This window comes from Podarcis cretensis (assembly GCF_951804945.1).
Source record: "Podarcis cretensis genome assembly, chromosome: 13".
Lineage (NCBI taxonomy): Eukaryota > Metazoa > Chordata > Lepidosauria > Squamata > Lacertidae > Podarcis > Podarcis cretensis.
Genome location: NC_137182.1, coordinates 32,039,280 through 32,063,688, shown reverse-complemented (window position 1 = coordinate 32,063,688; position 24,409 = coordinate 32,039,280). Strand labels below are relative to the sequence as shown.

At 41.1% G+C, this 24,409-nt stretch overlaps 1 protein-coding gene across 1 annotated transcript; it reads left to right on the top strand.

Moving 5' to 3' along the window:
* Positions 1-8,837: 8,837 nt before the first annotated feature.
* LOC307200436 (olfactory receptor 5V1-like) lies at positions 8,838-23,678 on the top strand (the record flags this gene model as incomplete). The annotated part of the gene is made up of 6 exons (XM_079948981.1): positions 8,838-9,793; positions 11,611-11,707; positions 12,912-12,953; positions 14,393-14,483; positions 19,289-19,566; positions 23,556-23,678. The coding sequence occupies 6 exons, from the start codon at positions 8,838-8,840 to the stop codon at positions 23,676-23,678; spliced, it is 1,587 nt and encodes a 528-aa protein (XP_079805107.1).
* Between the last annotated feature and the right edge of the window lie 731 nt (positions 23,679-24,409).

Sequence of the window (24,409 nt, the reverse complement as noted above, 5' to 3'; positions counted from 1 at the left end):
TCCTATTCAGTGTGTGTGTGTGTGTGTGTGTGTGTGTGTATGCATGTATTTGTGTGTTGTATGTATTCAAAACAGATTATGCACCATTATGGATGAGGATCTGTATGTCTAAAGACACATAAGATTGAATTGCTAAAATAAATCTGTTGTGTGGCAGAACAGAGTTTACTCAAAACAAATTATGGAAGGTGTTGGCAATGTGGCACCTTTCAAACATTGTGGAAGATAATCCCCATTATCTCAGACAAGTGAAATTGTTGTTTGGGGCAAATGGCACCGAAAATGCAAAATAACTGAAGAGATTCATGTTGGCTACCTCTCCGGTAATAAAAAAGAGATATACCACTTTTTATTTAATCCTACCAGTACCTGCTTGGAGACTCTTAGCCACAGACCAGCACTGCTACAGTGCAATCCTATAGATGTCTACTGATCACTGCTAGATCAGACTAAGAAATCAAGTGTCCTGTTTCCCTCATTGGGCCACAAGATAAGTGGAAAGCTCAAACACAGCCAATAGCTGTGTTTTATACGGTCTCTGAAACTGGAGGTTCCACAGAGTCAACATGACTAGGCACTACTGATGACTGGTAGCTGCTGCTGGACTTACTTTCAATGAATGTGTCTTGTTAGGAGCCATCTAAGGACAAACTAGACATGGGAATAAATGTATGTTTGCATTTAGCATGCAAGGTTTTTAGATAAGCAAATACCGTCAGCTATGGGAAGGAACTGGAAATTATCAGGACTGAAATAGATGGTGAGGTGGAATTGAACCCTTTTCTCCCTGCTGCACTCCTTTTCTAAAGCTGGCATTTAGTTTAGAGGGAAATCTCTGACTGATGAACACCCTGTATACAAGGTTATCATGGTGTATTGCACTATATTTAAAACAAAAAAACCAACAACATAAATATTACATCCCCTCAGTGGGTTAGATTTCCTATGTAAACTGTCAGTGCTGTCTGCTACAGTTCCTGAGTCACAGCAACAGAATCAATAGTTACACTAAGTATTTGGAAAACAAAGGAGTCTAGACTTCCCTCCTTGATCTATGAACCACTCTCCTGTTGAATCTATAGGCCATAGCATGTCTTATAAGATTTTGGTTGTTGTTGTTAAGGAAAGTGATAGGAAAATGCCCTGGGGAGTGTAGGAGAACAATTGCTTGATGTGAAGCTGTGCAAACAAATCAGAATGGATGTTCAACAGATAGCAGAAGTCACCTCCAATAGATAGCATCTCCAAGAAGCTTTGTGAAAATCACAATACTATTTAATAAACTGGTTGCATGGAAGAGCTAACTCTTGACCTAGAAAGCATTGTCAAGATAGCGAGATCACAAAGTCCTGCACAGCATGGGGCTTCTTCACCCAGCCTAGTGCTGCTCTCTTTCCCACTTTCTGGCTCTTGAGGGCAGATTCTACTTTGCATACCCTGAAAACTAACCCTTGAAATAAACTCAAGTTAATTGTATCTCTGTGCTCATTGTCCTTAGGGAATGGAAAAGTTAACAAGGTTGGAACTGAAGGGAGTTGTTTCAAATGCTTCAGGGAAATGAGGAGTTTGTGCTAAGTCATATATGGCGTTATATTTCAATCAAATGTACCCTTGTGAATAACATTTTGATGCCTGTGAAGATGCTAGATGGTCAAGTCATCCACCAACTTCCTATTTTCTGCTCCAGTTTTCACACACACACTCACCAAACTTTTTAAAAGCCAGAGATTCCTGGGGAATATACAGTTGTTTCTTCCAATTCTGCTCTACATTTTAAACAATCTATCTCATCTGAAACAGATTGCAGCTGGAATGTGTTTCGTGTAAAAAGCAGGTAAATTATTAGCAACGGGTTTAGGATGTTAGAACTATTGTTGGCAAGGAAAAAGGTAGGCATAAAAGAACATTCCTGGGGCAAGTACTCTTTGGTGACAGAATCCCAGCTGGACTAAAAATCACAAAACATGCAGCAAAGTAAAGCACAGATATATAGGCTATAAAATCTTTTTAAAATATCATTCTAAGTTCCTTCCAAGGTTACCCTCTTCCCCACAATAAAAAGACTGCACGTTTGGTAAGTTAAAAATGATTTACTCATAAACTCTCCAAAGGAGATATTCATGTGCTTTTCCATACAGCATTCAGAAAGAATTGCACAGGCAGTAAAACTTGGCTTAGTTACAGTGGTGAAAGTTCCTATATTATTGGTTTTGGAACCAGCTCAGATAGATTTCTAAAAAGCAAGTTATGCCAATTTTCCTTTAAACATCTGGACATTAAGAAAGTAATATTGCCAACAGAAATGAAGAAATTATCCACGACATGGGGAGGGGGGAGAGAGAGATGTGAAAACTCATGAATCAATGTCAGTAAAAAGAATACTTATTCATTTTAAAGCTATGACTCTTACTGTTCAGATGAATAGAATTTTAAAGGCAAATCTGTTGATTATGTAGTTAGAAAAGGTTAAGTTCAGTTGTTTGATATTAAGCACATATGGGTGTTTGCATATTAATAAACTGTATGTTCTAAATTACTATATTAAACAATATATGTTAAAGACAATAGATATTACCAGAAGTGTAATACAATGTGTGAAATACAGAAGACAAAATGTGTGTTATGTTTTTAAAAAGCAGTTTTGACAAGGAGAAATAACAGAGATGGGTAGAACACACAAGCTGACTCCAAACAGAGCAGAAAAAGGGCAAACTTGTATGGGCAGTGAACAATACCACGTCATATTGAAGCTAGGTGGCATCAACATGTTTAAGTGATTGTTTGTGATATGGCATTTCAAGCATTACACCAGTTATACATACACTTATCATTACAGGTGGAGTCTTTTGGGTGATATGTGGATTCAGAATGAGACCTCCGTGAAGGAATTCATTCTGCTTGGCTTCACCAGCCACCCAATATTGCAACGTATCCTATTGACACTGTGCCTAGTCATATATCTCATCACTTTATGTGGCAACAGTCTCATCATCTTCTTGATCTGGGTTGACTCCCGCCTCCATACAGGAATGTACTTTTTCATTGCTAACCTTTCTTTCTTAGATATATTCGGCACACAGGTCACTTTCCCCCAGATGCTATTCCATATGGCTTCCAGAACCAATAATATCTCTTTCAACAGATGTATGGCTCAACTCATCCTGATGCTGTTCTGTGGGATGACTGAGTGCTTCATCCTGGCTCTCATGGCATACGATCGCTACGTGGCCATATGTCAACCACTGCGGTACCCAACCATCATGAGGATGCAAGTATGCATCCAGATGGCAGGAGCCTGTTGGTTAGGTGGCTTATTCAATGCTGCAGCACTGACAGTTATCACCATAAATTTCCCCTTCTGTGGGCCTAACCAGATCAACCATTTCTTTTGTGAGGAGCCTGCTGTATTGCAGCTGGTTTGCATGGACACCTATACAGTAAGAGTCCTCATCTTTGCCCTGAGTGTCCTTGTGCTCATGTTGCCTTTCACTTTTATAGTAATCTCCTACATCCACATTGCCAGGGTGGTGTTCAGCATAAACTCAGCAGAGGGACGGCAACGAGCTTTTTCCACTTGTGCTACCCATCTCACTGTTGTCACGTTGTTCTACACCACCATCAGCTTCACTTACTTGCAGCCCCGGTCTGAACGAGCTGCAGACCAGGAGAAGAAAGCTTCTGTTTTCTATGCTTTTTTCTCCCCAATGCTGAACCCTGTCATTTACAGCCTGAGGAACAAGGATGTTAAAGGAGCCTTATTCAAAGTGATGCGGAAAGTAAGCTGAGTCTCACCTTTGGAAAGGGGTTCCCATCTCTAAAAATCAGTAAAAAAATGGTTGTATGGAAGAGGTGGATGAATTTGGATATATTAACATTAGACCAGCTGATAAACAAAGAGGATAAATTATATATATATTCCATCTTATGAGACAAATATACATTACCTATAAATTATCAATGGCAGTATCTCCAGATAAAACACTTGCTAACCACCATCTATGGATCAGGAACTTTTACAGCCTCAGAGACCCCAGAGATCTTGAAGCAGTTGATTCATTCTTAAACAACAACAACAAAACAGCAAGTAACAAAACAGCAAGTAACGTTATTAGCTATTTGATATATAGGTATTGCTGGAGGAATGGAATAAAGAATTAGAGATATGGAAAGCACAGTTTGGCAGTATCTACCTCTTACATATCCAAGGAAGTTAGTCTGTTCCACATACTTTATATGCACAGCAGAAGAAACCAGTATAGCCAAGGCAAAAACAGCTGCAATGGGCTTCTCACAGTGTTGATTTAAGCCCAAACGTCACTATCAGAAAACCTCTTTGTTCAGCATTCATCCTGATTTGTTTGTGGGGAGATTGGATTATGTCTGTTATCTACTGATAGTTCATTCTGATTACTTTACAAGACGGATACATGATGTTGCATCGGGCAAATGTTATCTTACACTTTCCAGGGCATTTTCCCATCACTTTTCTTATTTGAAAAAGCCCAACTCTGGGGGACAAATGGAACCTTTCACTCTCTCACTTTTCTCTTTGCACCAGACCTTGAACCCAAACCATGAAATGATCCACAAGCAATTTTGTTGTGAAGAGAGTAACATCACAAAAGACAAAGAGCATCATTTGCTTAATGGGGTTGCTACAGATATATCCATTGTATATTTATTTATATATATATTTATATGACGCAAATGTTTACTTACTTACTTACTTACTTACAATAAATGTAGCCCATGCCCATCTTTGCTTCTCACACTTTTCTCTGATTCACACATAGAGTGAGATGTTTAGAGAGGCTACCCTGCTGTCCTAAGGGGATACATCTTGTACCAGCTGTTTCAATGATACCCAGAATGATATATTTTTTAAAAAATCATTTGATCATGGCAAAGGACCTCCAGAGATGCATAGATATCAACCCAATGCCACTCTAAGGTTTATGAAATTAATTCAGGTGAAAAGAATGATTGGTGGGGTGACAGCAGTTTGAGTCAGAGCATCTTGGAGCTTTCGCGTCTGAAGACTACCAAGACCTCAGGGTGCTTGCTGTCTCCCTGGAGATCTGATGTAGAAGTCGTGAGCTTGGCTGTCAGAATCTTGAAGTCATATTGCTACCTATGCTTAGCCTGTGTGCTCATGGGATCAAGTGTTGAAAAGCACCCTAGAGGCCATGCAGTACAACTTTCTTCACCCCAAAGCTTACATTATTATATATTTACAGATAAATGAAATAGTAAATGGAAACTGTTTAGTAATACAGTCATACCTCATGTTACATTTGCTTAATGTTACGTTCTTTCAGGTTACGTCCTACGGCAACCCGGAAGTACTGGAAAGGGTTACTTCTGGGTTTTGCCGCTCGCGCAAGCACAGAAGTGCAAAATGACGTCATGTGCATGTGCAAAATCAGCAAATCGCAACCCGCACGTGCGCAGATGCGCCGTTGAGGGTTGCACTCTTTTCATGTTGCAAACGGGTCTCTGGAACGGATCCCGTTCCCAATGAAAGGTACCACTGTACTAATAATTTGTAATCCAAAATTAGGAAGGACCCTGTAGGCCATCCACCCAGACTCCTGACAGGTTGCAACATTAATATATAGTTTTGTGTGTGTGTGTTTTAAAGAAACAGGTCAAAACTACAATGCAAGAGTAAAATTAAAATACTTCTTCCTTTCTCATGTAAGTTTCTCCAACAGACAAATACATCAGCCAATACATTTCCTCCCTCTGTCCGTAGTTAAAAAAAACATTTTGTGAAGCTAATAAAATGAATGTCAGTAATGAAACTGCTCCATCCGAATTCATCCTTCTGGCACCCATTGCAGTGACCTCTACCTGCAGGGGGGTAAGGCCTAGTGTAAGATGGGTATAAAAACTGCACAGGACAACATCATGGGATTTAAAAATTGGCCACAACTTTGTTCATTCCAGATGTAGGTAGGCTTTGGCTGAAGCATTGGGCGTATATCCATTCTCAGCCCCATGTTTGGGGCAAGGGGCTGACACTTGAGCAGAGTCAAACTTGGAGTGGAATGACCACCTCAAGGAATCCCTGCCTCCTTAGACATGAGTGTTACATTTGTGGAGCCTCCCAATCCTTTGTCAATTGCCCCAGAGGCTTGTCCTTCAAGGTATTCCCATATTTTTATTAAGGTCAGCATTGTTCTTGATTTATGAAAAGACAGCTACTCTTGCTAACACAGAGAAGAAGAAGAAGAGTTTGGATTTGATATCCCGCCTTTCACTCCCTTTAAGGAGTCTCAAAGCGGCAAACAATCTCCTTTCCCTTCCTCCCCCACAACAAATACTCTGTGAGGTGAGTGGAGCTGAGAGACTTCAAAAAGTGTGACTGGCCCAACATCACCCAGCAGCTGCATGTGGAGGAGTGGAGACACGAACCCGGTTCCCCAGATTACGAGACTACCACTCTTAACCACTACACTACACTGGCTCTCAAGGAGGTTCTCTCAAGGAAATGTACTGTTTCTTTTCTCTTTGTAAATGCATTTTTGTGTGCATGTGTGTTTATAATCTTATAGAGGAACATACAATGAACACAAACATCAAGTATTCCTTACAAAGTAATGCAACATTAGGTACAATTGTGGCTGTAGAATTCAAGATTTATTTATTTTTTGAAACGTACATGACCTTTCTGTATGATTTAGTTAAGATGCAATTAACTAGCTAAAGCTCTTTGAAAAACCTCTGGCAGTCTTGCCTTGGTGGAAAAGCACTTGGGGTAGAAATCCCCAAAGGCATTATTGCATATATATGAAAGGAAACCGTGAAATCCACAAGCAACCCACACTGAATGCTACCAACAGGGAGAAGGCTCATCTCACAGGTAAGGAAATGAATGTGTTATGGATGGGAGAACAAAATTTAGTGGGACACATCATTAGTTTGTATTGAAGAAATGCAATTAAAATGAATAAAGGTATGGCACCAGTTGTGATATAGTCAAATATAGAATGACTCTCTATTGACCTCTAACATACTATGAATTTTCATCTGCATGTAAGTGAATGAGAACTCATTCGGAGCCAACAGCTCAAGTGAAGTTAGTTGCACTTAATACCTATTGATATTTATATTAAGTCATGAATAACTTGACCCAGTGGTTTCAATTGACATAGAAAGTGCAACCTTACAGATAACTACTTAGAAGTCTATCTCAATGAGTTTAGTAATGCTCACTCAGAGACAACTTTCTACAGGTATGCAGCCATAGTGTGGCACTGACACAAAGCATTTTAAAGGATAATGAGGAACAATTATTTAATAAAATGTCACACATTAGTGGTAATCCATGGAATTTCACATTCTGAACTTTTGTCCACATCTGTTGTTGTTGTTATTGTTGTTTACGTTGCATGTGTGTATCATCTTCTTTGTGTTTGGATTTCCACATATGGGAAAGCAAATATTTGCACAATACTTGACAATCCAACTAACTGTGCACTTCTTGAATTTCATCCTTTAAAAGCTATTGTGTATAAGAGACAGTGCTTCTAAATGACATAGTGAATTTAATTGATGGACTCAGTGGCTACCAGATTACACCTATGGTTTTGTTTAGGGTTTTCAGAAGAGGACATGTTAAATGTAGGTGTATTTAAACATCAATATACATATGTCAGGGAGCCCAAGCCTAATTAGGATTTCCCATCTGTGAACACTCAAGTGTCTAAATATTTGGGTATGTTGTCAATGTTTGAACAATTGACACAGAAAGCAACTGGTTAGCTCAATTGGTTAGAGTCTGGTGCTGATAACACCCTGGTTGCAGGTTTGATCTCTATATGTGACAGCTGCATATTCCTGCATTGCAGAAGAGGGGGTTGGACTAGATCAGCCTTTCTCAACCTGTGGGTTCCCAGATGTTGTTGAACTACAACTCCCATCACCCCTAGCTAGCAAGGCCAGAGTTCAGGGATGATGGGAGCTGTAGTCCAACAACATCTGGGGACCCACAGGTTGAGAACCGTTAAACTAGATGATTCTCAGTGGCTCCTTCCAATTCTGTAATGTGGCTTTCCACACCACACCCCATAAAAAGAAAATGTGAATAAAGAAATGTATATTGGTGGAAATGTGCATAGAAATGCATATATTAATGAAAACAGCATATGCGAATTGGAATATACTCAGAGTCGCAAAGTGATTTCATGCTCTTTATTCAGCTCATAGTGGTGAGGAGGAATGAATGAATGTCCCCTCAAAGTATCTGCTTTATATACATTATTTACACAATGGGTTGCACATGACCAATCAGACTGCTGCCTTTTGGAGCCTATTGTTCTAGGACCAATCAGACTGCTGCCGTTTGGATCCTATGCAACTCAGTACATAACACGAATGTATTATATTAGGGAATGTTGCTTGCAGAAATTAGGAGGAATATGCAGGTAAACAACTTTGAATCTTCATGTGTGTGTGTTGTTTATTTTAATGCCAGCAGCTGCAAAATTGTGGTGAACTGAACTCAAGCCTGGAAGAAAAAAAAACAGAGAAAGTTAGAAAGAGGATAGGTTGACGTTTGTCTCTCTCTGTCACTTAATAGTAAAAATGTGTGGGGACATGCAATGAAGCTGCAAGCTACAAGGTGTAGAACAGATAAATGCTAGTACTCCTTCAAAGGCAAACCACGGAATCCATTGTCACAAGAGACAGTGATTGTCAGCTACTTAAATGCAGAATCATAGCATTATGTAGTTGTGAGGGACCCTTGAATGATTTTAAAAGGGTTTTAGACAAAGACTATCAGTTTCTCCTAGCCTCAACAGCTATGTTCTCCTTCCACTGTTTAAAGCAGTATGCCTCTGAATGCCAGTCTCTTGGAATCAGATATTCAGGCAAAAAACCAATCAGAGCTTTCAGAATTCATCATCCTTGGCTTTAAAAATCTGCAGGAGGTACACTTCTTGCTGTTCAGTGGATTCTTGATCATCTATTTATTCACTGTGCTGTGGAATACCTTCATCATCACCATGGCCATAGTGGACCAGAGGCTCAGAAATCCCATGTATTTCTTCCTTGGAAACCTCTCCTGTCTTGACATCTGCTACATCACTACCACCATCCCCCAAATGTTGCATCTCCTTCTGACAGAAAGTAGCACCATCTCCTACACAGGCTGTGTGCTCCAGCTGTTTTTCTTCTTTTCCTTTGTCGGCATTGAATGCCTTCTTTTGGCAGTAATGGCTTTTGACCGCTATGTAGCCATCTGCAACCCCCTGCGCTATTCATTGATTATCAGAAGGAATGTTTGCCTGCAGCTGGCTACTGCCTCCTGGGTGGGTGGTTTTCTCAACTCTGCCGTACACACCTATTTTGCCTTTCAGCTACCCTTCTGTGGGGACAACCGCCTAGATGCTTTCTATTGTGACATTCCACCATTGCTGAAATTGTCATGTGGGGACATTTCCCTCAACCAAAAGCTCTTGTTAACCATTGGGTTGTTCATAGCTTGGACACCAATGTTCTGTATCCTTCTCTCATATGTGTACATAATTTCAAATGTTTTGAAAATACGATCAACAGAAGGGAGGCAAAAGGCTTTCTCCACATGCTCTTCTCATCTAACAGTGGTTCTTCTGTTCTATGGTAGTTGCATCTTCACCTATTTGAGGCCTGTTCCCACAGAGTCATCGGTGAATACAAAGCTGATCCCACTGATGTATAGCATATTGACGCCCTTGTTGAATCCCATTATATATACATTACGCAACAAAGATGTGAAGAAAGCTTGGCTAAACATAATGGGGAAGATGTGAATATTGTACACAACATAATGTTACAAGCTGTACCTTAACAGAATCAGAAATGAGATTTAATTCATATGATACTAATATACTCATTTATATTATTTTTCAGCCACAAGCTTTTCAATGTACTTTACTTTTTTATCATAGCACATTTCTTAAGACAAATATCAAATCAATAGTTGTCAAATTTACCTGTATTCTCCTCCATTCCAATGATTTTGTTGTTTCTCTGCATGTATGTATGTATATATGTATGTGTATATTAGACAGACACTTGTGTGGGCCCATTCTCCTGAAACGGTGTGGAAGACAATGATATTATTGTGATGTCTTCATTATATATTTATTTATACTATGTTTACATTTCCCCATCCTTCAGTATTTATGCATTCTTCTCGAGCATATTGAAATAATCTGGTTCCACTATGAGTCAATTGTAACCCACTTCAGTCTGTCCCTGACACAAAACAGGATTTGCCCTGCCTCTGCTATTTCTCCCCTGACCCTTCCAGTCAGCCTTCTTTCCTCCAAGACAAAAGACCCTATTTTGGTGAAGAGAAAAATGCATGAGGCCCTGGTGGGCTCAGTTATTTCTCTAAGTGAAGTTCAAGGGGAACTCAAACGTTAAAGGAGAACAAGTTAGGGACAAGCATGCCCTCTGAAATAGAATGTAAACATGGAACATGTGCAGAGGAGTGCAACCAAGATGACCAAGGGTCTGGAAACCAAGACTTATGAGGAACCATGGGTGTTGTGGGGGGGCAGTGGGGCCATGGCCCTGGGTTAACATTTTTGAGGGGACATAAAGCAGTTGCCCCTGGCAGGCAGGTGCCTCTAGCACGGCCCAGCCCAGCGCTCCTCTCCTGGCATCAGATGAACCAATGCTCATGGAGAGGAGCACCGGGCAGGGCTGTACTCCCGTCTTTCAGTAACAGGAAGGATTTGAAGAGGCAAGCATGGTGACAACTTCTGTGTAGGAAAAGTCACAGGGTGCTTGAATTTGTGCTGTTAGATATGTTTACTTAGGTTTGGTTTTGGGCATGGCCAGCTCAGAGCGCAAGTCTGGAGGGGGTGCCAGCTGCCTATCCACCAGAAATATGTGTGTGTTTAGTGCACCTCAGGAGCTACTATGTTTTGTCTATAAAGAAATAAACTATTAGCTGTTGGTCATTCTTAGGCTGTGTGTGCCTGAGGCACCAGACATGAAATTACCTATCCTGCTGTTTTAAGGATGAAGATGATGTTATGTAAAAAAAAAATTAAAAATGTCCAGTAGCACCTTAGAGACCAACTAAGTTTGTTCTTGGTATAAGCTTTCATGTGCATGCACACGTCTTCAGATACACTGATTCAGAAGTCACCAGACCCTTATATATAGTCAATCACCCATCTCCTTCTACCCTCCTGAGAAAAGCCCCACCCCACCCTCCCACTATATATAAGGTTCTGGTGACTTTTGTTTCAGTGTATCTGAAGAAGTGTTGGTTGGTTGATTTAAATTAAGAGTGCTATATAAATGTACTAAATACACAAATAAATACAATCCTGGCTATCAAGTATTTTGCATTCATTAGTCATTTCAATGTACTCAAATGATAAACATACTACTACCTATAGCAATTCTTTCGGATAGAACACTACAAAAAAAGAAAGAAAAGAAAGCCTTAGCCAATACTAAGCAAGTGGTACACTCCTTCTGAAGGAGCAGGTACATAGCTTGGGCGTGGAGTGTCTTCTATGAGCTTGGGCTGGTGGCCCAGCTATGTCCCTATCTGAACAGGGATAGCCTGACTTCTGTTGTCTATGCTCTGGTATCCTCTAGGTTGGATTACTCCACCATGTTATACGTATGGCCATCTTTGAAGACAATTCGGAAGTTTCAGCTGGTGCAGAATTCGGAGGCCAGGGTGCTCACCAGGGCAAGACAGTTGGGGCATATTTCACCAATACTAGCTCCACTGCACTGGCTGCCTGCCAAGGCTCTATCAAAGCTTCAGGGAATTATTAACCGAAAGAGTTCTTATCATATAATTTATTCATTATTCATAGAGAGAGACAAAGAATGCTGTCTTTACAACAATGGTGTTGCTCCAACTGAGCTGCTCCTCCCTCTCTTCCTAGCAACAGCATTTCCCCTTAAGGTGGCCGTCAGGGGCTAATTGAGCCCTTCATTCTTCTACTTTCAATGCACATTGAGTTCTGGGAAAAGGGGGATCAGAAATGCTCTCCAGTGATAATGTGTCAGCTGGCTGCTCTGGTTGTGTCACCCCCTTCTCTTCTCCCAACACCCCCCCCAACTCTTCTGTTCACCTGTCTGAGCTGTGACCTTCCTCAAACCACTGCTGTAATTCAATTCTGCCTTCCTCTTCTCTGGAAGGTTCAGGGGAGAGCACGTCTCCATCATTCCTCCTCAGTCGAGTCCCTGACACTGCCAATTAGCTTCCGGGTCCAATTTAATGTGCTGCTTTTGACTTACAAAATCTTTAATGGCTCAGGACCACAATACTTTGAGGACCGCCTCTCCCCATATAAACCATCCCAGACTCTGTGTTTACCATCTGAGGCCCTTCTTCACGTGCCTTCTCCACGTGAAGCCTGGAGGGCGGCAACACAAGAACAGGCCTTTTCTGTAGTGACTCCCTGTTTGTGAAATGCTCGCCCCAGGGATGTTCACCTAGCATCTTCATTATACATTATACATTTTTAGGTGCCAGCCAAAAATGTTCCTCTTCAACCAGGTCTTTGGCTGATAAATATTCTCCAGGGATAATGTTGATGAATAAACGATGACCGTCACAAAACCCTGAGAGAAAGGTGAGACGATCATAAATAGCCAGGTGTCCACCAGCACCAAAGGCCTCTCTTCTCTCTGTTTTGGTCACTGTGGCAGCAGGAATGTCACAAATACATTGTCAGTTCAATAAGACTGCAAACCTAGTCCCACTTACCTGGGAATAAACCCTGTTGATTCCAACCAAACATTCTTCTGACTAGACCAAATAAGGATTGTGTTTTTATTCTAATATGAGGCTGTTTCTGGATAATTTGATAAAACCCCAGTTTTACTTCTGATTATTGACTTTATATGGTTGTTTTATTTTACTTTTTCTCATCTATCCCCAGTCAAAGCCAAAGCCGGCTGAGATCATGCATGTTAATTATCAGGTACGTTTATTAAAAGATTATTCTGTGCTATTGTCAATTCAATAAGATTGCAAACCTAGTCCCACTTACCTGGGAATAAGCCCTATTGATTTCAACCAGACAAAATTAGGATTGTGACCTTAGCTGTTTCTGGATAATTTGATAAAAAACCCAGTTTTACTTCCAATTCCTTGATTTTATATGGTTGTTTTATTTTCCTATTTGGAGAGCCAGTGTGGTGTAGTGGTTAAGAGCGGTAGACTCGTAGTCTGGTGAACTAGGTTCGTGTCTCCGCTCCTCCACATGCAGCTGCTGGGTGGTCTTGGGCTAGTCACACTTCTTTGAAGTCTTTCAGCCCCACTCACTTCACAGTATTTGTTGTCGGGCAGGAAGGGAAAGGAGAATGTTAGCTACTTTAAGACTCCTTCAGGTATAGTGATAAAGGGAGATATCAAATCCAAACTCTTCTTCATCTATCCTCAGTCACTGCCAAAGAAGGCTGTGTTCATCTTAATCATCAGGTACATTTATTAAAAGATTATTCTGTTCTATTTCAAGGCATGCCAATTAATTTTCACAATCAGTCAGAATATTTGCTGCTTTTTCTTTGGAAAACAGGGTGAATTTCTCTTGGGCAGAAAATCCTCAAAGGCCTCCTTCATATTTGTCCCTATATAAGCAACAATGCTTCACTGAAATTAATAAATCGCTCTAGGTTGAAATCCTTCTAGGTTGAAAAACCACACAGGCAACAAAAGCATACTTTTCTATACAACCTGATGAAATACTTCATTGGACCATATGTCGCTTATCCATATTTATAATATATCTGTCATTTTCTTGTTTTATAGAACATTAGAAAGAAAATGGCACCATCAAGAATGGCAGCATCTTAAACTAGGTGATATTGACAGAGAAGCGATGAATCAGCAGCCACAGTGATGTTATTATTTTCGGTTTAGTCTTCAAGAAGTGACTTGGGAACTGGAAGAGAACTTCAGCTGTGGAGAGCTTCAACCACCCTCACTACTGTGATATTTGCCTTCATCAAATTCTATTTCGTTCCTTGAAATTCCTCAGATGTTTCTTCAGATTTGCTTCAAAACATTGTGTTGTATGAACTATGGTGACAACACAATTCAAGATCTTATCAAGGGTCTATCAGTGAAGGTGAAGGGTTCTTCAGCTTGACTTCTAACTGGATGCCCAAGAAAGTTGAAAGGCAGGTGACATCTGCCGCAAATCTGTACTAACAACCTCCTGTATTGTTTCTTGTGGTTCTTGCACTGAGATATGAGGAACAATTCAGACAAAGTTCTGCTATTTTGCTGGAACATAATTTGCTTCCTTTCACTGTCTCGCAGAGCAGAAACTTCACAACCCATTTGGAAAATTAGTGTCAGCACTAGAGATTTGGAACCAGAGAGCATAGATGTGATAGCAATGGTCTGTGTATGCAGTTTTCTAAGATGAATGATCTAATGGAGAATGTTTCATGGCTATTACAACTGGAGATCATACTGAAAATTATATTGGATCAGGGTTCCCAAGGTAAGATAGATTTGTATACTTAAAGTTATGCTTTAAGAAAAAGTCCTTTCAAACTTCTGCTCATTATGTTCAAAGGATAAAGCGTAGGGATTGCACGAGTTCCATATTTGCAACAGCCAGTTATTTCTCAATAGTCTGTCTTACTCCTCTAACCATAAAAATGTCATATTGATAGCCTTCTTGCTAGTATTTGGTGATAAGGACCCATATGGATTTGAAAATATCAGTTGGATTCACGGCACTCTGCATAGATCACCTTCCATATTAGTACTTTAGGGATAAGAGCTGATTATGGTATGCTAGGATTTCTTCTGGCAGTGATAAATCTGCAGTGCTTTTGCAGGAAATGTCACAGAGTTATCCTCAGACAGAAGGATTATCTCTTCTCAAAAAAAGGTCCATCAGAATCATACCTCTGTCATCTTCTGCACTTTATATTGAATATAATGCCAGTGTCACACTATTTATTAACATGATCACAATTCATTTCCCTCTTCTCTACAGAAAATCAATTGCTTATTTGCCAAGGTATGGAGGCACAAAATGAAACTGGCCTGTCTGAGTTCATCATCCTAGGTTTTAAACTTCTGCAGGAGGAACGTATTTTTCCCTTCAGTGCATTATTAATCATCTATCTTTTCACTGTGCTGTGAAATACCTTCATTGTAGTAATGACATTGGTGGATCAGAGGCTCAGAACTCCCATGTATTTCTTCCTTGGGAATCTCTCCTTTCTTGACATTTGCTACACTACCACCACGATACCCCAGATGTTGGCTCACCTTCTCTCTGAGAGAAGCAACATTTCCTACATGGGTTGTGTGTTCCAGGTGTATTTTTTCTTCTCCTTTGTTGGCACTGAGTGCCTCCTTCTAGCAGTAATGGCATTTGACCGCTATGTTGCCATATGCAACCCTTTGCGCTACACACTAATTATAGGCAAAACAATTTGTCTCCAACTGGCCATGGTCTGCTAGACTGGGGGATTCCTCAACTCAGCTGTGCATACAACTTTTGCTTTCCAACTACCTTTTTGTGGGAACAACTGCCTTGATGCTTCCTACTGTGATATTCCCCCACTACTGAAGCTATCATGTGGTGATACTTCCCTTAACCAAATCCTCTTGCTATCTATTGGTGATAGATAGATCTAACACACATTCATAGATTATAGACCTACACACATTGAGTCTGTTGTGGATTAAAGTAATCACAACTTCTGAAAAGTACCAGCTGGTTTCTGACCTGTTTTCTTATGTCAATATGTACCATTACTTGTTGACAAAATTGACTGAAATGTTGTGAAATGCCAGTCACATTCAATTGTGTATTCTATGTTACTGTGCAAAAACCTGACATGAAATGCTTGCTATGAATATAAACTCCACATGTTTCTTGTACAGTCCTCCTATTCAATGTGTGTGTGTGTGTGCATGCATGTGTATCCCCTAAGTGGGTTAGACTTCCTATGTAAACTGTCAGTGCTGTCTGCTACAGTTCTTGAGTCATAGCAACAGATTCAATAGTTACACTAAGTATTTGGAAAGCAAAGGGGTCTAGACTTCCCTCCTCATTCTTTGAGCCACTCTCCTGTTGAATCTATAGGCCATAGCATGTCTTATAGGATTTTGGTTGTTGTTGTTAATGAAAGTGATAGGAAAATGTCCTGAGGAGTGTAGGAGATGTGATTTGTGTAAACAAATCAGAATGGATGTTCAACAGATAGCAGAAGTCACCTCCAATAGATAGCATCTCCAAGAAGCTTTGTGAAAATCACAATACTATTTAATAAACTGGTTGCATGGAAGAGCTAACTCTTGACCTAGAAAGCATTGTCAAGATAGCAAGATCACAAAGTCCTGCACAGCATGGGGCTTCTTCACCCAGCCTAGTGCTGCTCTCTTTCCCACTTTCTGGCTCTTGAGGGCAGATTCTACTTTGCATACCCTGAAAACAAACCCTTGAAATAAACTCAAGTTAATGTATCTCTGTGCTCATTGTCCTTAGGGAATAGAAAAGTTAACAAGGTTGGAACTGAAGGGAGTTGTGTTGTTTCAAATGCTTCAGGGAAATGAGGAGTTTGTGCTAAGGCAGATATGGATTTATATTTCAATCAAATGTACCCTTGTGAATAACATTTTGATGTCTGTGAAGATGCTAGATGGTCCAGTCATCCACCAACTTCCTATTTTCTGCTCCAGTTTTCACACACACACTCACCAAACTTTTCAAAAGCCAGAGATTCCTGGGGAATATACAGTTGTTTCTTCCAATTCTGCTCTACATTTTAAACAATCTATCTCATCTGAAACAGATTGCAGCTGGAATGTGTTTCATGTAAAAAGCAGGTAAATTATTAGCAACGGGTTTAGGATGTTAGAACTATTGTTGGCAAGGAGAAAGGTAGACATAAAAGAACATTCCTGGGGCAAGTACTCTTTGGTGACAGAATCCCAGCTGGACTAAAAATCACAAAACATGCAGCAAAGTAAAGCACAGATATATAGGCTATAAAATCTTTTAAAAATATCATTCTAAGTTCCTTCCAAGGTTCCCCTCTTCCCCACAATAAAAAGACTGCACGTTTGGTAATTCATGTGCTTTTCCATACAGCATTAAGAAAGAATTGCACAGGCAGTAAAACTTGGCTTAGTTACAGTGGTGAAAGTTCCTATATTATTGGTTTTGGAACTCAATTGTGGTCTATAAGAGCTATGAGGTTTATGTTGCAGCAACCAGCTCAGATATCGTCTTGATTAACTTGTCTGTCCCAAGGTGAGCTAAGCCGGACATGAAAGTTTACTCCATGGTTTTAACCTCTTTATGCATGAATTGGACTTTTTAAAAAAACATAATTTTATTAATCTAGATTTTCAAGATAGCCTACAAAAGAGAACCATAAAACAAATAAAAGCAGATTAAAATTATAATGCATAAACATCACCTTCCCTTCTATACCTGTGTAATGTGTGAAGCAGTAGGTTGGTTATAACTTTGTGAGTAATGGGAAAGGGTTAGCAAGAACCACATTTCCAGTGTGTATCTTATGCCAGTGTGGTGTAGTGCTTAAGAGCGGTAGTCTCTTAATCTGGGTAACCGGGTTCGCGTCTCCGCTCCTCCACATGCATCTGCTGGGTGACCTTGGGCTAGTCACACTTCTTTGAAGTCTCTCAGCCCCACTCACCTCACAGAGTGTTTGTTGGGGGGGGGGAGGGAAAGGAGAATGTTAGCTGCTTTGAGACTCCTTAAAGGGAGTGAAAGGCGGGGTATCAAATCCAAACTCTTCTTCTTCTACTTAGAAAAGGATGCTGTGATTACTAAGGTCTACGATAGATTTCTAAAAAGCAAGTCATGCCAATTTTCCTTTAAACATCTGGAAATTAAGAAAGCAAGATTGCCAACAAATGTGAAGAAATTATCCAAAAAATGGGGAGGGGGGGAGAGAATCACAAATCAATGTCAGTAAAAAGAATACTTATTCATTTTAAAGCTATGACTCTTACTGTTAAAACGAATAGAATTTTAAAGGCAAATCTGTTGATTACATAGTTAGAAAAGGTTAAGTTCAGTTGTTTGATATTATGCACATATGGGTATTTGCATATTAATAAATTATATGTTCTAAATTACTACATTGAACAATATATGTTAAAGACAATAGATATTACCAGAAGTGTAATACAATGTGTGAAAAACAGAATATTTGGGGACACCTCATCTTTCCCCTCTCTGAATTATTGCAGCTGAGGTATGAAAAAGGTGGATGTTTGAATAAAGCAAGGGTGTAGAAGTAATGAAAGGGTGGGAAGTAGCTGTTTTAAACAATGGCAAAAGTTTGAATAAAGTTGATGTGGGGGGATCCAGAGAGGAAAGTGGCACAGTTTTAAATGACATAAGAAGTTTGATTGATGGTGAGGTGAACAAACACTGGGTGTGTGTTCTGTTTTAAAAAGCAAGTTTTGACAAGGAGAAATAACAGTGATGATTAGAACACACAAGCTGACTACAAAAAGAGAAAAATTGTATGGGCAGTGAACAATACCACATCATATTGAAGCTTAGTGGAATCAACATGTTCAAGTGATTCCTTAGTGATATGGAATTTCAATCAGGACACCAGTTATAGATACACTTATCATTGCAGGTGGAGTCTTTTGGGTGATATGTGGATTCAGAATGAGACCTCCGTGAATGAATTCATTCTTCTTGGCTTCACCAGTCATCCAACATTGCAACGTATCCTATTGACACTGTGCCTAGTCATATATCTCATCACTTTATTTGGCAACAGCCTCATCATCTTCTTGATCTGGGTTGACTCCCGCCTCCATACAGGAATGTACTTTTTCATTGCTAACCTTTCTTTCTTAGATATATTCGGCACACAGGTCACTTACCCCCAGATGCTATTCCATATGGCTTCCAGAACCAATAATATCTCTTTCAACAGATGCATGGCTCAGCTCCTCCTGACTCTGTTCTGTGGAATGGCTGAGTGCTTCATCTTGGCTGTCATGGCATACGATCGCTACGTGGCCATATGTCAACCACTGCGGTACCCAACCATCATGAGGATGCAAGGTGTATCCCAATGGCAGGAGCCTGTTGGCTAGTAGGCTTCTTCAATGCTGCAGCACTGACAGTTATCACCCTAAGTTTCCCCTTCTGTGGACCCAACGAAATCAACCATTTCTTTTGTGAGGAGCCTGCTGTGTTGCAGCTGGTTTGCATGGACACCTACATAGTAAAAGTCCTCATATTTACCCTGAGCGTCCTTGTGCTCATGTTGCCTTTCACTTTTATAGTGATCTCCTACATCTACATTGCCAAGGTGGTGTTCAGCATAAACTCAGCAAGGGGACGGCAACGAGCTTTCTCCACTTGTGCTACCCACCTCACTGTTGTCACAATGTTCTACACCACCATCGGCTTCACTTACTTGCAGCCCCGGTCTGAACAAGCTGCAGACCAGGAGAAGACAGCTTCTGTTTTCTATGCTTTTTTCTCCCCAATGGTGAACCCTGTCATTTACAGCCTGAGGAACAAGGATGTTAAAGGAGCCTTGTTCAAAGTGATGGGGAAAGTAAGCTGAGTCTCACCTTCCTGTCTTTAAAAATCAGGAAAGAAATGGTTGTATGGAAGAGGTGGATGAATTTGGGTATATTAATGTTAGACCAGCTGATAAACAAAGAGGGTGAATTTTATACATATTCCATTTTAAGAGACAAAGACAGATTACCTACAAATGCTCAATGGTGGTATCTCCAGATAAAACACTTGCTAATCACCATGTAAGGACCAGCAGTTTTTACAGCCTCAGAGACCCCATAGATATTGAAGCAATTGATTCATTCTTAAACAACAACAACAACAAAACAGCCAGTAACGTATATAAATCTTTGTTATTAGCAAACAATTTGATATACAGGTATTGCGGTAGGAATTGAATAAAGAATTAGAGATCTGGAAAGCACAGTTTGGCAGTATCTACCTCTTACATATCCAAGGAAGTTAGTCTGTTCCACATACTTTATATGCACAGCAGAAGACACCAGTATAGCCAAGGCAAAAACAGCTGCAATGGGCTTCTCACAGTGTAGATTTAAGCCCAAACGTCACTATCAGAAAACCTCTTTGTTCAGCATTCATCCTGATTTGTTTGTGGGGAGATTGGATTATGTCTGTTATCTACTGATAGTTCATTCTGATTACTTTACAAGGCAGATAGATGGTGTTGCATCGGGCAAATGTTATCCTGCACTTCCCAGGGCATTTTCCCATCACTTTTCTTATTTGAAAAAGCCCAACTCTGGGGGACAAATGGAACCTTTCACTCTCTCACTTTTGTCTTTGCACCTGACCTTGAACCCAAACAATGAAATGACCCACAAGAAATGTTGTTGTGAAGAGAGTGACATCACAAAAGACAAAGAACATCATTTGCTTAATGGGGTTGCTACAGGTATATCAATTGTATATTTATTTATATATTTTATATGATACAAATGTTTACTTACTTACTTACTTACTTACTTACTTACTTACAATAAATGTAGCCCATGCCCATCTTTGCTTCTCACACTTTTGTCTGATTCACACATAGAGTGAGATGTTTAGAGAAGCTACCCTGCTGTCCTAAGGGAATACATCTTGTATCAGCTGTTTCAATGATATCCAGAATGATGTATTTTTTAAAAAAATCATTTGATCAGCACATGACATTTAAACAAATCCTCCTCCAGCATAAGGAAAAGTGTGTATTTAAAATTTGTTGGGGAGAAGCATTATCCCTATTGCATCTCTAACAGTTGGATACCTTAGATAGCCCCTTTTAAAACAAACGTAATTAGGTCTAGTATATTCTAAGTATTTTTTGTTGTTGTATGAGCCTCAATTTAAGGTCCAGAGACACCCCTGTTAGAGCAGTTAAAACAGTTTCCCATTGTGTAGTCAAAATTGAGATCTCTAATTCTTTCTTCCAACCCTCCCTCAGTACCTGCATATCAAATTGGTTTTCTTATAACAAATATTTATATATGTTGCTGGATGTTTTTGGGTTTTTTGGGCGGGAGGTTGCATGTAAGAATTAGTCAACTGCTTCAATATCTCTGGGGTCTCTGAGGCTGTAAAAGCTGCTGGTCCGTAGATGGTGGTTAGCAAGTGTTTTATCTGGAGATAACTGCCATTGAGCATTTGTAGATAATCTGTATTTGCCTCTTAAATTGGAATATGTATAAAATTCATTCTCTCCATTTATCAGCTGGTCTAACGTTAATATACCCAAATTCATCCACCTCTTCGAAATGACCATTTCTTTCCTGATTTTTAAAGATGGGTTTCCCCACAAAGTCCTTTTGTCGTGTGGAAAAATGTCAAATTTATATTTTTGGGACATATGGTGCCATATTGTTCGAACTGATGTTATTGTTTCAATAACATCTTGAGTATGCTACATAGGAATATTCCAAAGCAGCCCAATTTAGATAGTTGTTGTCAGTTATGGGTCTCCAGAATTGTGTACCTGGTGCTAAATATGCTTTGTGATACAATTCTAAGTCTGGGATCCGAAATCCTTCTCCTTTAATTTAAACATATGTTTTTTTTTCATTGTCCTATATTGAAATATTTTTGGCAGAAGGTAACTGAAACTATCAACAGAACTGTATGGAACAACTTATATTTGTGGTTCGAGGACCTGATCCCCCCAAAAGTGGAATGAATACACAAGGACACGTGATATAAGGTTAATGGGCAAGAAAAGGCCACAACTTCATTGATTACAGCAAGTGAAAAGGTATTGGCTTAGGCATTGGATTATGTCAGCTGACTCCACCCCTTCAGAGAGGGGTGAGTGTGAAACAAGGGGGGGTTTATTCACCAGTAGGTGGAGCCTGTTGATGCTAATCCAACTATAGGCTCTCCCCTGATGTCACCGAGGGTCGTGCCATGGCCTCCCGCCAAGCAGGCATCAGACAGAATACACGACCGCCAGATTCCTTTAACGGAATACCCAAAAATTGAAGGCATAGGCGATGGCCACACCTAGCCCTTCGACACCACGACACATTATTCCAATGCCTAACCGCCACCAGAGCCCAAAGGGCTCGCCGCCAATACCCTCACAGCTGTAACCAATCCCTAATGCTGCTGATGACGCTATCTAACCAAATGTCATTCCCCTGGTCTGAGAGATGAACCCCGTCATTCCTATACAAGGCCAGGCCGCCGATCTGGATACGTTCATGAGAAATGACTCGGCCATTCATAAAGCACACCCAATGGGCTATCGCCCGATTTAGGAGTTTCCTGGTTTTTTAAATGGCCATAAAGTTCTTCGCACCGCGCCAAAGAATTCTCTTCAGGAAGGAGGACCAGAACACCATTGTTCCGGGGCACAAGGCAGCAATCGCATCCAAGTTTCTTTTTATGTTCCACGACAAGTCCGCACTTCTTCTGTTAACAAAGTCATTCTCCCCTAAATGAATGATAAGGATGTTGGGAGGGCCGAACGTGGCTACTCTCTCCCTCAGCAATGGCATAAGCTCTTCCTAACGCATGCCTCGTCTCGAAAACCAGGAAACTCGAACTCCAGGTGGCAATCCAAGATAAGGAGTGAGGCCGCAGCTGACCGCCCGTACGTGGGCCCAATGGACTATACTGTGGCGGCAAATCCACACACTTCTCCTGAAAACAGCTGAGAATGAAAGGAAAGGAAAAAACGGGTAAGTAGGGGCAATGTAGCAGAGCGTATTCTAGCGAATATAACCTTTATAAGCATTGGATTTCCATCGGCCCATTTCCTTAATCTTATCCGCAGGCAGACCCAAACACGCAGCTGTTGTGGCAGCGCCAATCCTGAATGAGTGTGCAGCATAATCCAGGGAAGATAAACCACAAGCATCAATAGCTTTGCGGAGTACCTAGTGTCCTTGACCGGTCATGGGCCCTGCTGCGCTGACGCTATAAGTTTAACAAGAACACCCCTACTGGCCTGATCAGTTTTGGATTGACGTATCCGCACCGTCATGCTAGTTTCGGACAACTGCATGTCCTCCATAAGGAGGCCGTGCGTTGAGCTGTTTGTGCTAACTTCAACTACAACCTCGCCCACTCTCAGGGCGCCAAAAAAGGTGATAGCATATGCTGCGGAAAAGAGGCGGGCCTCAAACTTGGTCCAGCAGATTGACCTAAGCTTTGTGCATATCTGAGAGAGCAACCCATGAGAAATTGGCTTACGGCCCTCGGCCCTAGGGGGTTGTAACCTGCCCCAACCCTCAATAGCTCTGCGGATCAGGAAGTCACTGCACGGATTGGAGGAAAATGTGGCTTTAGCGAAGAAGCTGATGGCAGCTACATGTATCTTTAAGGTTTTAGGGGCACATCCCAAATCACTGAGATGGGAAAGGTATTGCAGAACGTCGTCAGTGGTGGGTGGGACGCTAGGCGAAAGCCCAGATATCCCAGACCTGAAGCCCAAGAAATTGCACCAGGCCTTCTTGTAAGACCTGAGAGTGGAGGGTGCGACAGATGCTAATACTCCCTTAATCACTTTGCGTCTCCAATGTTCCACAGGTGCTCCAGAAAGGGTTCAGGCAACAGTTGCACTCCAGGTGCCAGCAACCGGAAGCGAGACATCTGAAAGCGAGACAAGGCATCGGCTATATCATTATTGATCCCCAGTATAAATTTAGCTGAAAAAATTATGTTATACTCAAGGCACCGGAGAACGAACGACCACAGAAGGGAGGAGACCCTCGCAGATCGAGATGACTGCCTAGCCAGTATGTTCACCACTGCCAGGTTGTCGGTTCTGAAGCACACCCGGCGATTTCGGAACTCCTCGTCCAGATATGCACGGCCACTTCTATTGGAAAAAACCTCAAGAAAAGTGAGATCCCGCGTGATGGCCTTGCCCTGCCACCCCATTGGCCATCGTTGAGCGCACCATCGTCCCCTGAAGTACAAGCCAAAGCCCAGGGACCCTGCCGCATCTGATTGGACCTGGAAATCTGAGGACAAGTTAAGAACATCCTGCCATAGGGATACACCATTGTAGTGGTCCAAAAATGTAGACCAAATCTCTAGGTCCGCCTTAACTGACTTTAGAAGTCGGACCCTGTGGTGTGAGTGCTTGAGACCTACTGAAAGCCTGGCCAGGCGGGCACAGAAGGGGCTTCCAGGGGAAACTACTCTGCAAGCGAAATTAAAATGACCTGACAGGGATTGTATCTGTCTAAGAGTGATCTTTCTTAGTGCAAGGGTAGTTCGGATTATTTCTTTAAGGGTGTCCTTAGGTAAGCGGGATGATTGGGCAACTGTATCCAACTCGATGCCCAAGTACGTGAGGCATGTAGCCGGGCCCTCAGTTTTTTCAGCTGCGAGGGGAACACCCAGGTACTGAGCCAGAGCTGAGAAGGCCCCAAGCA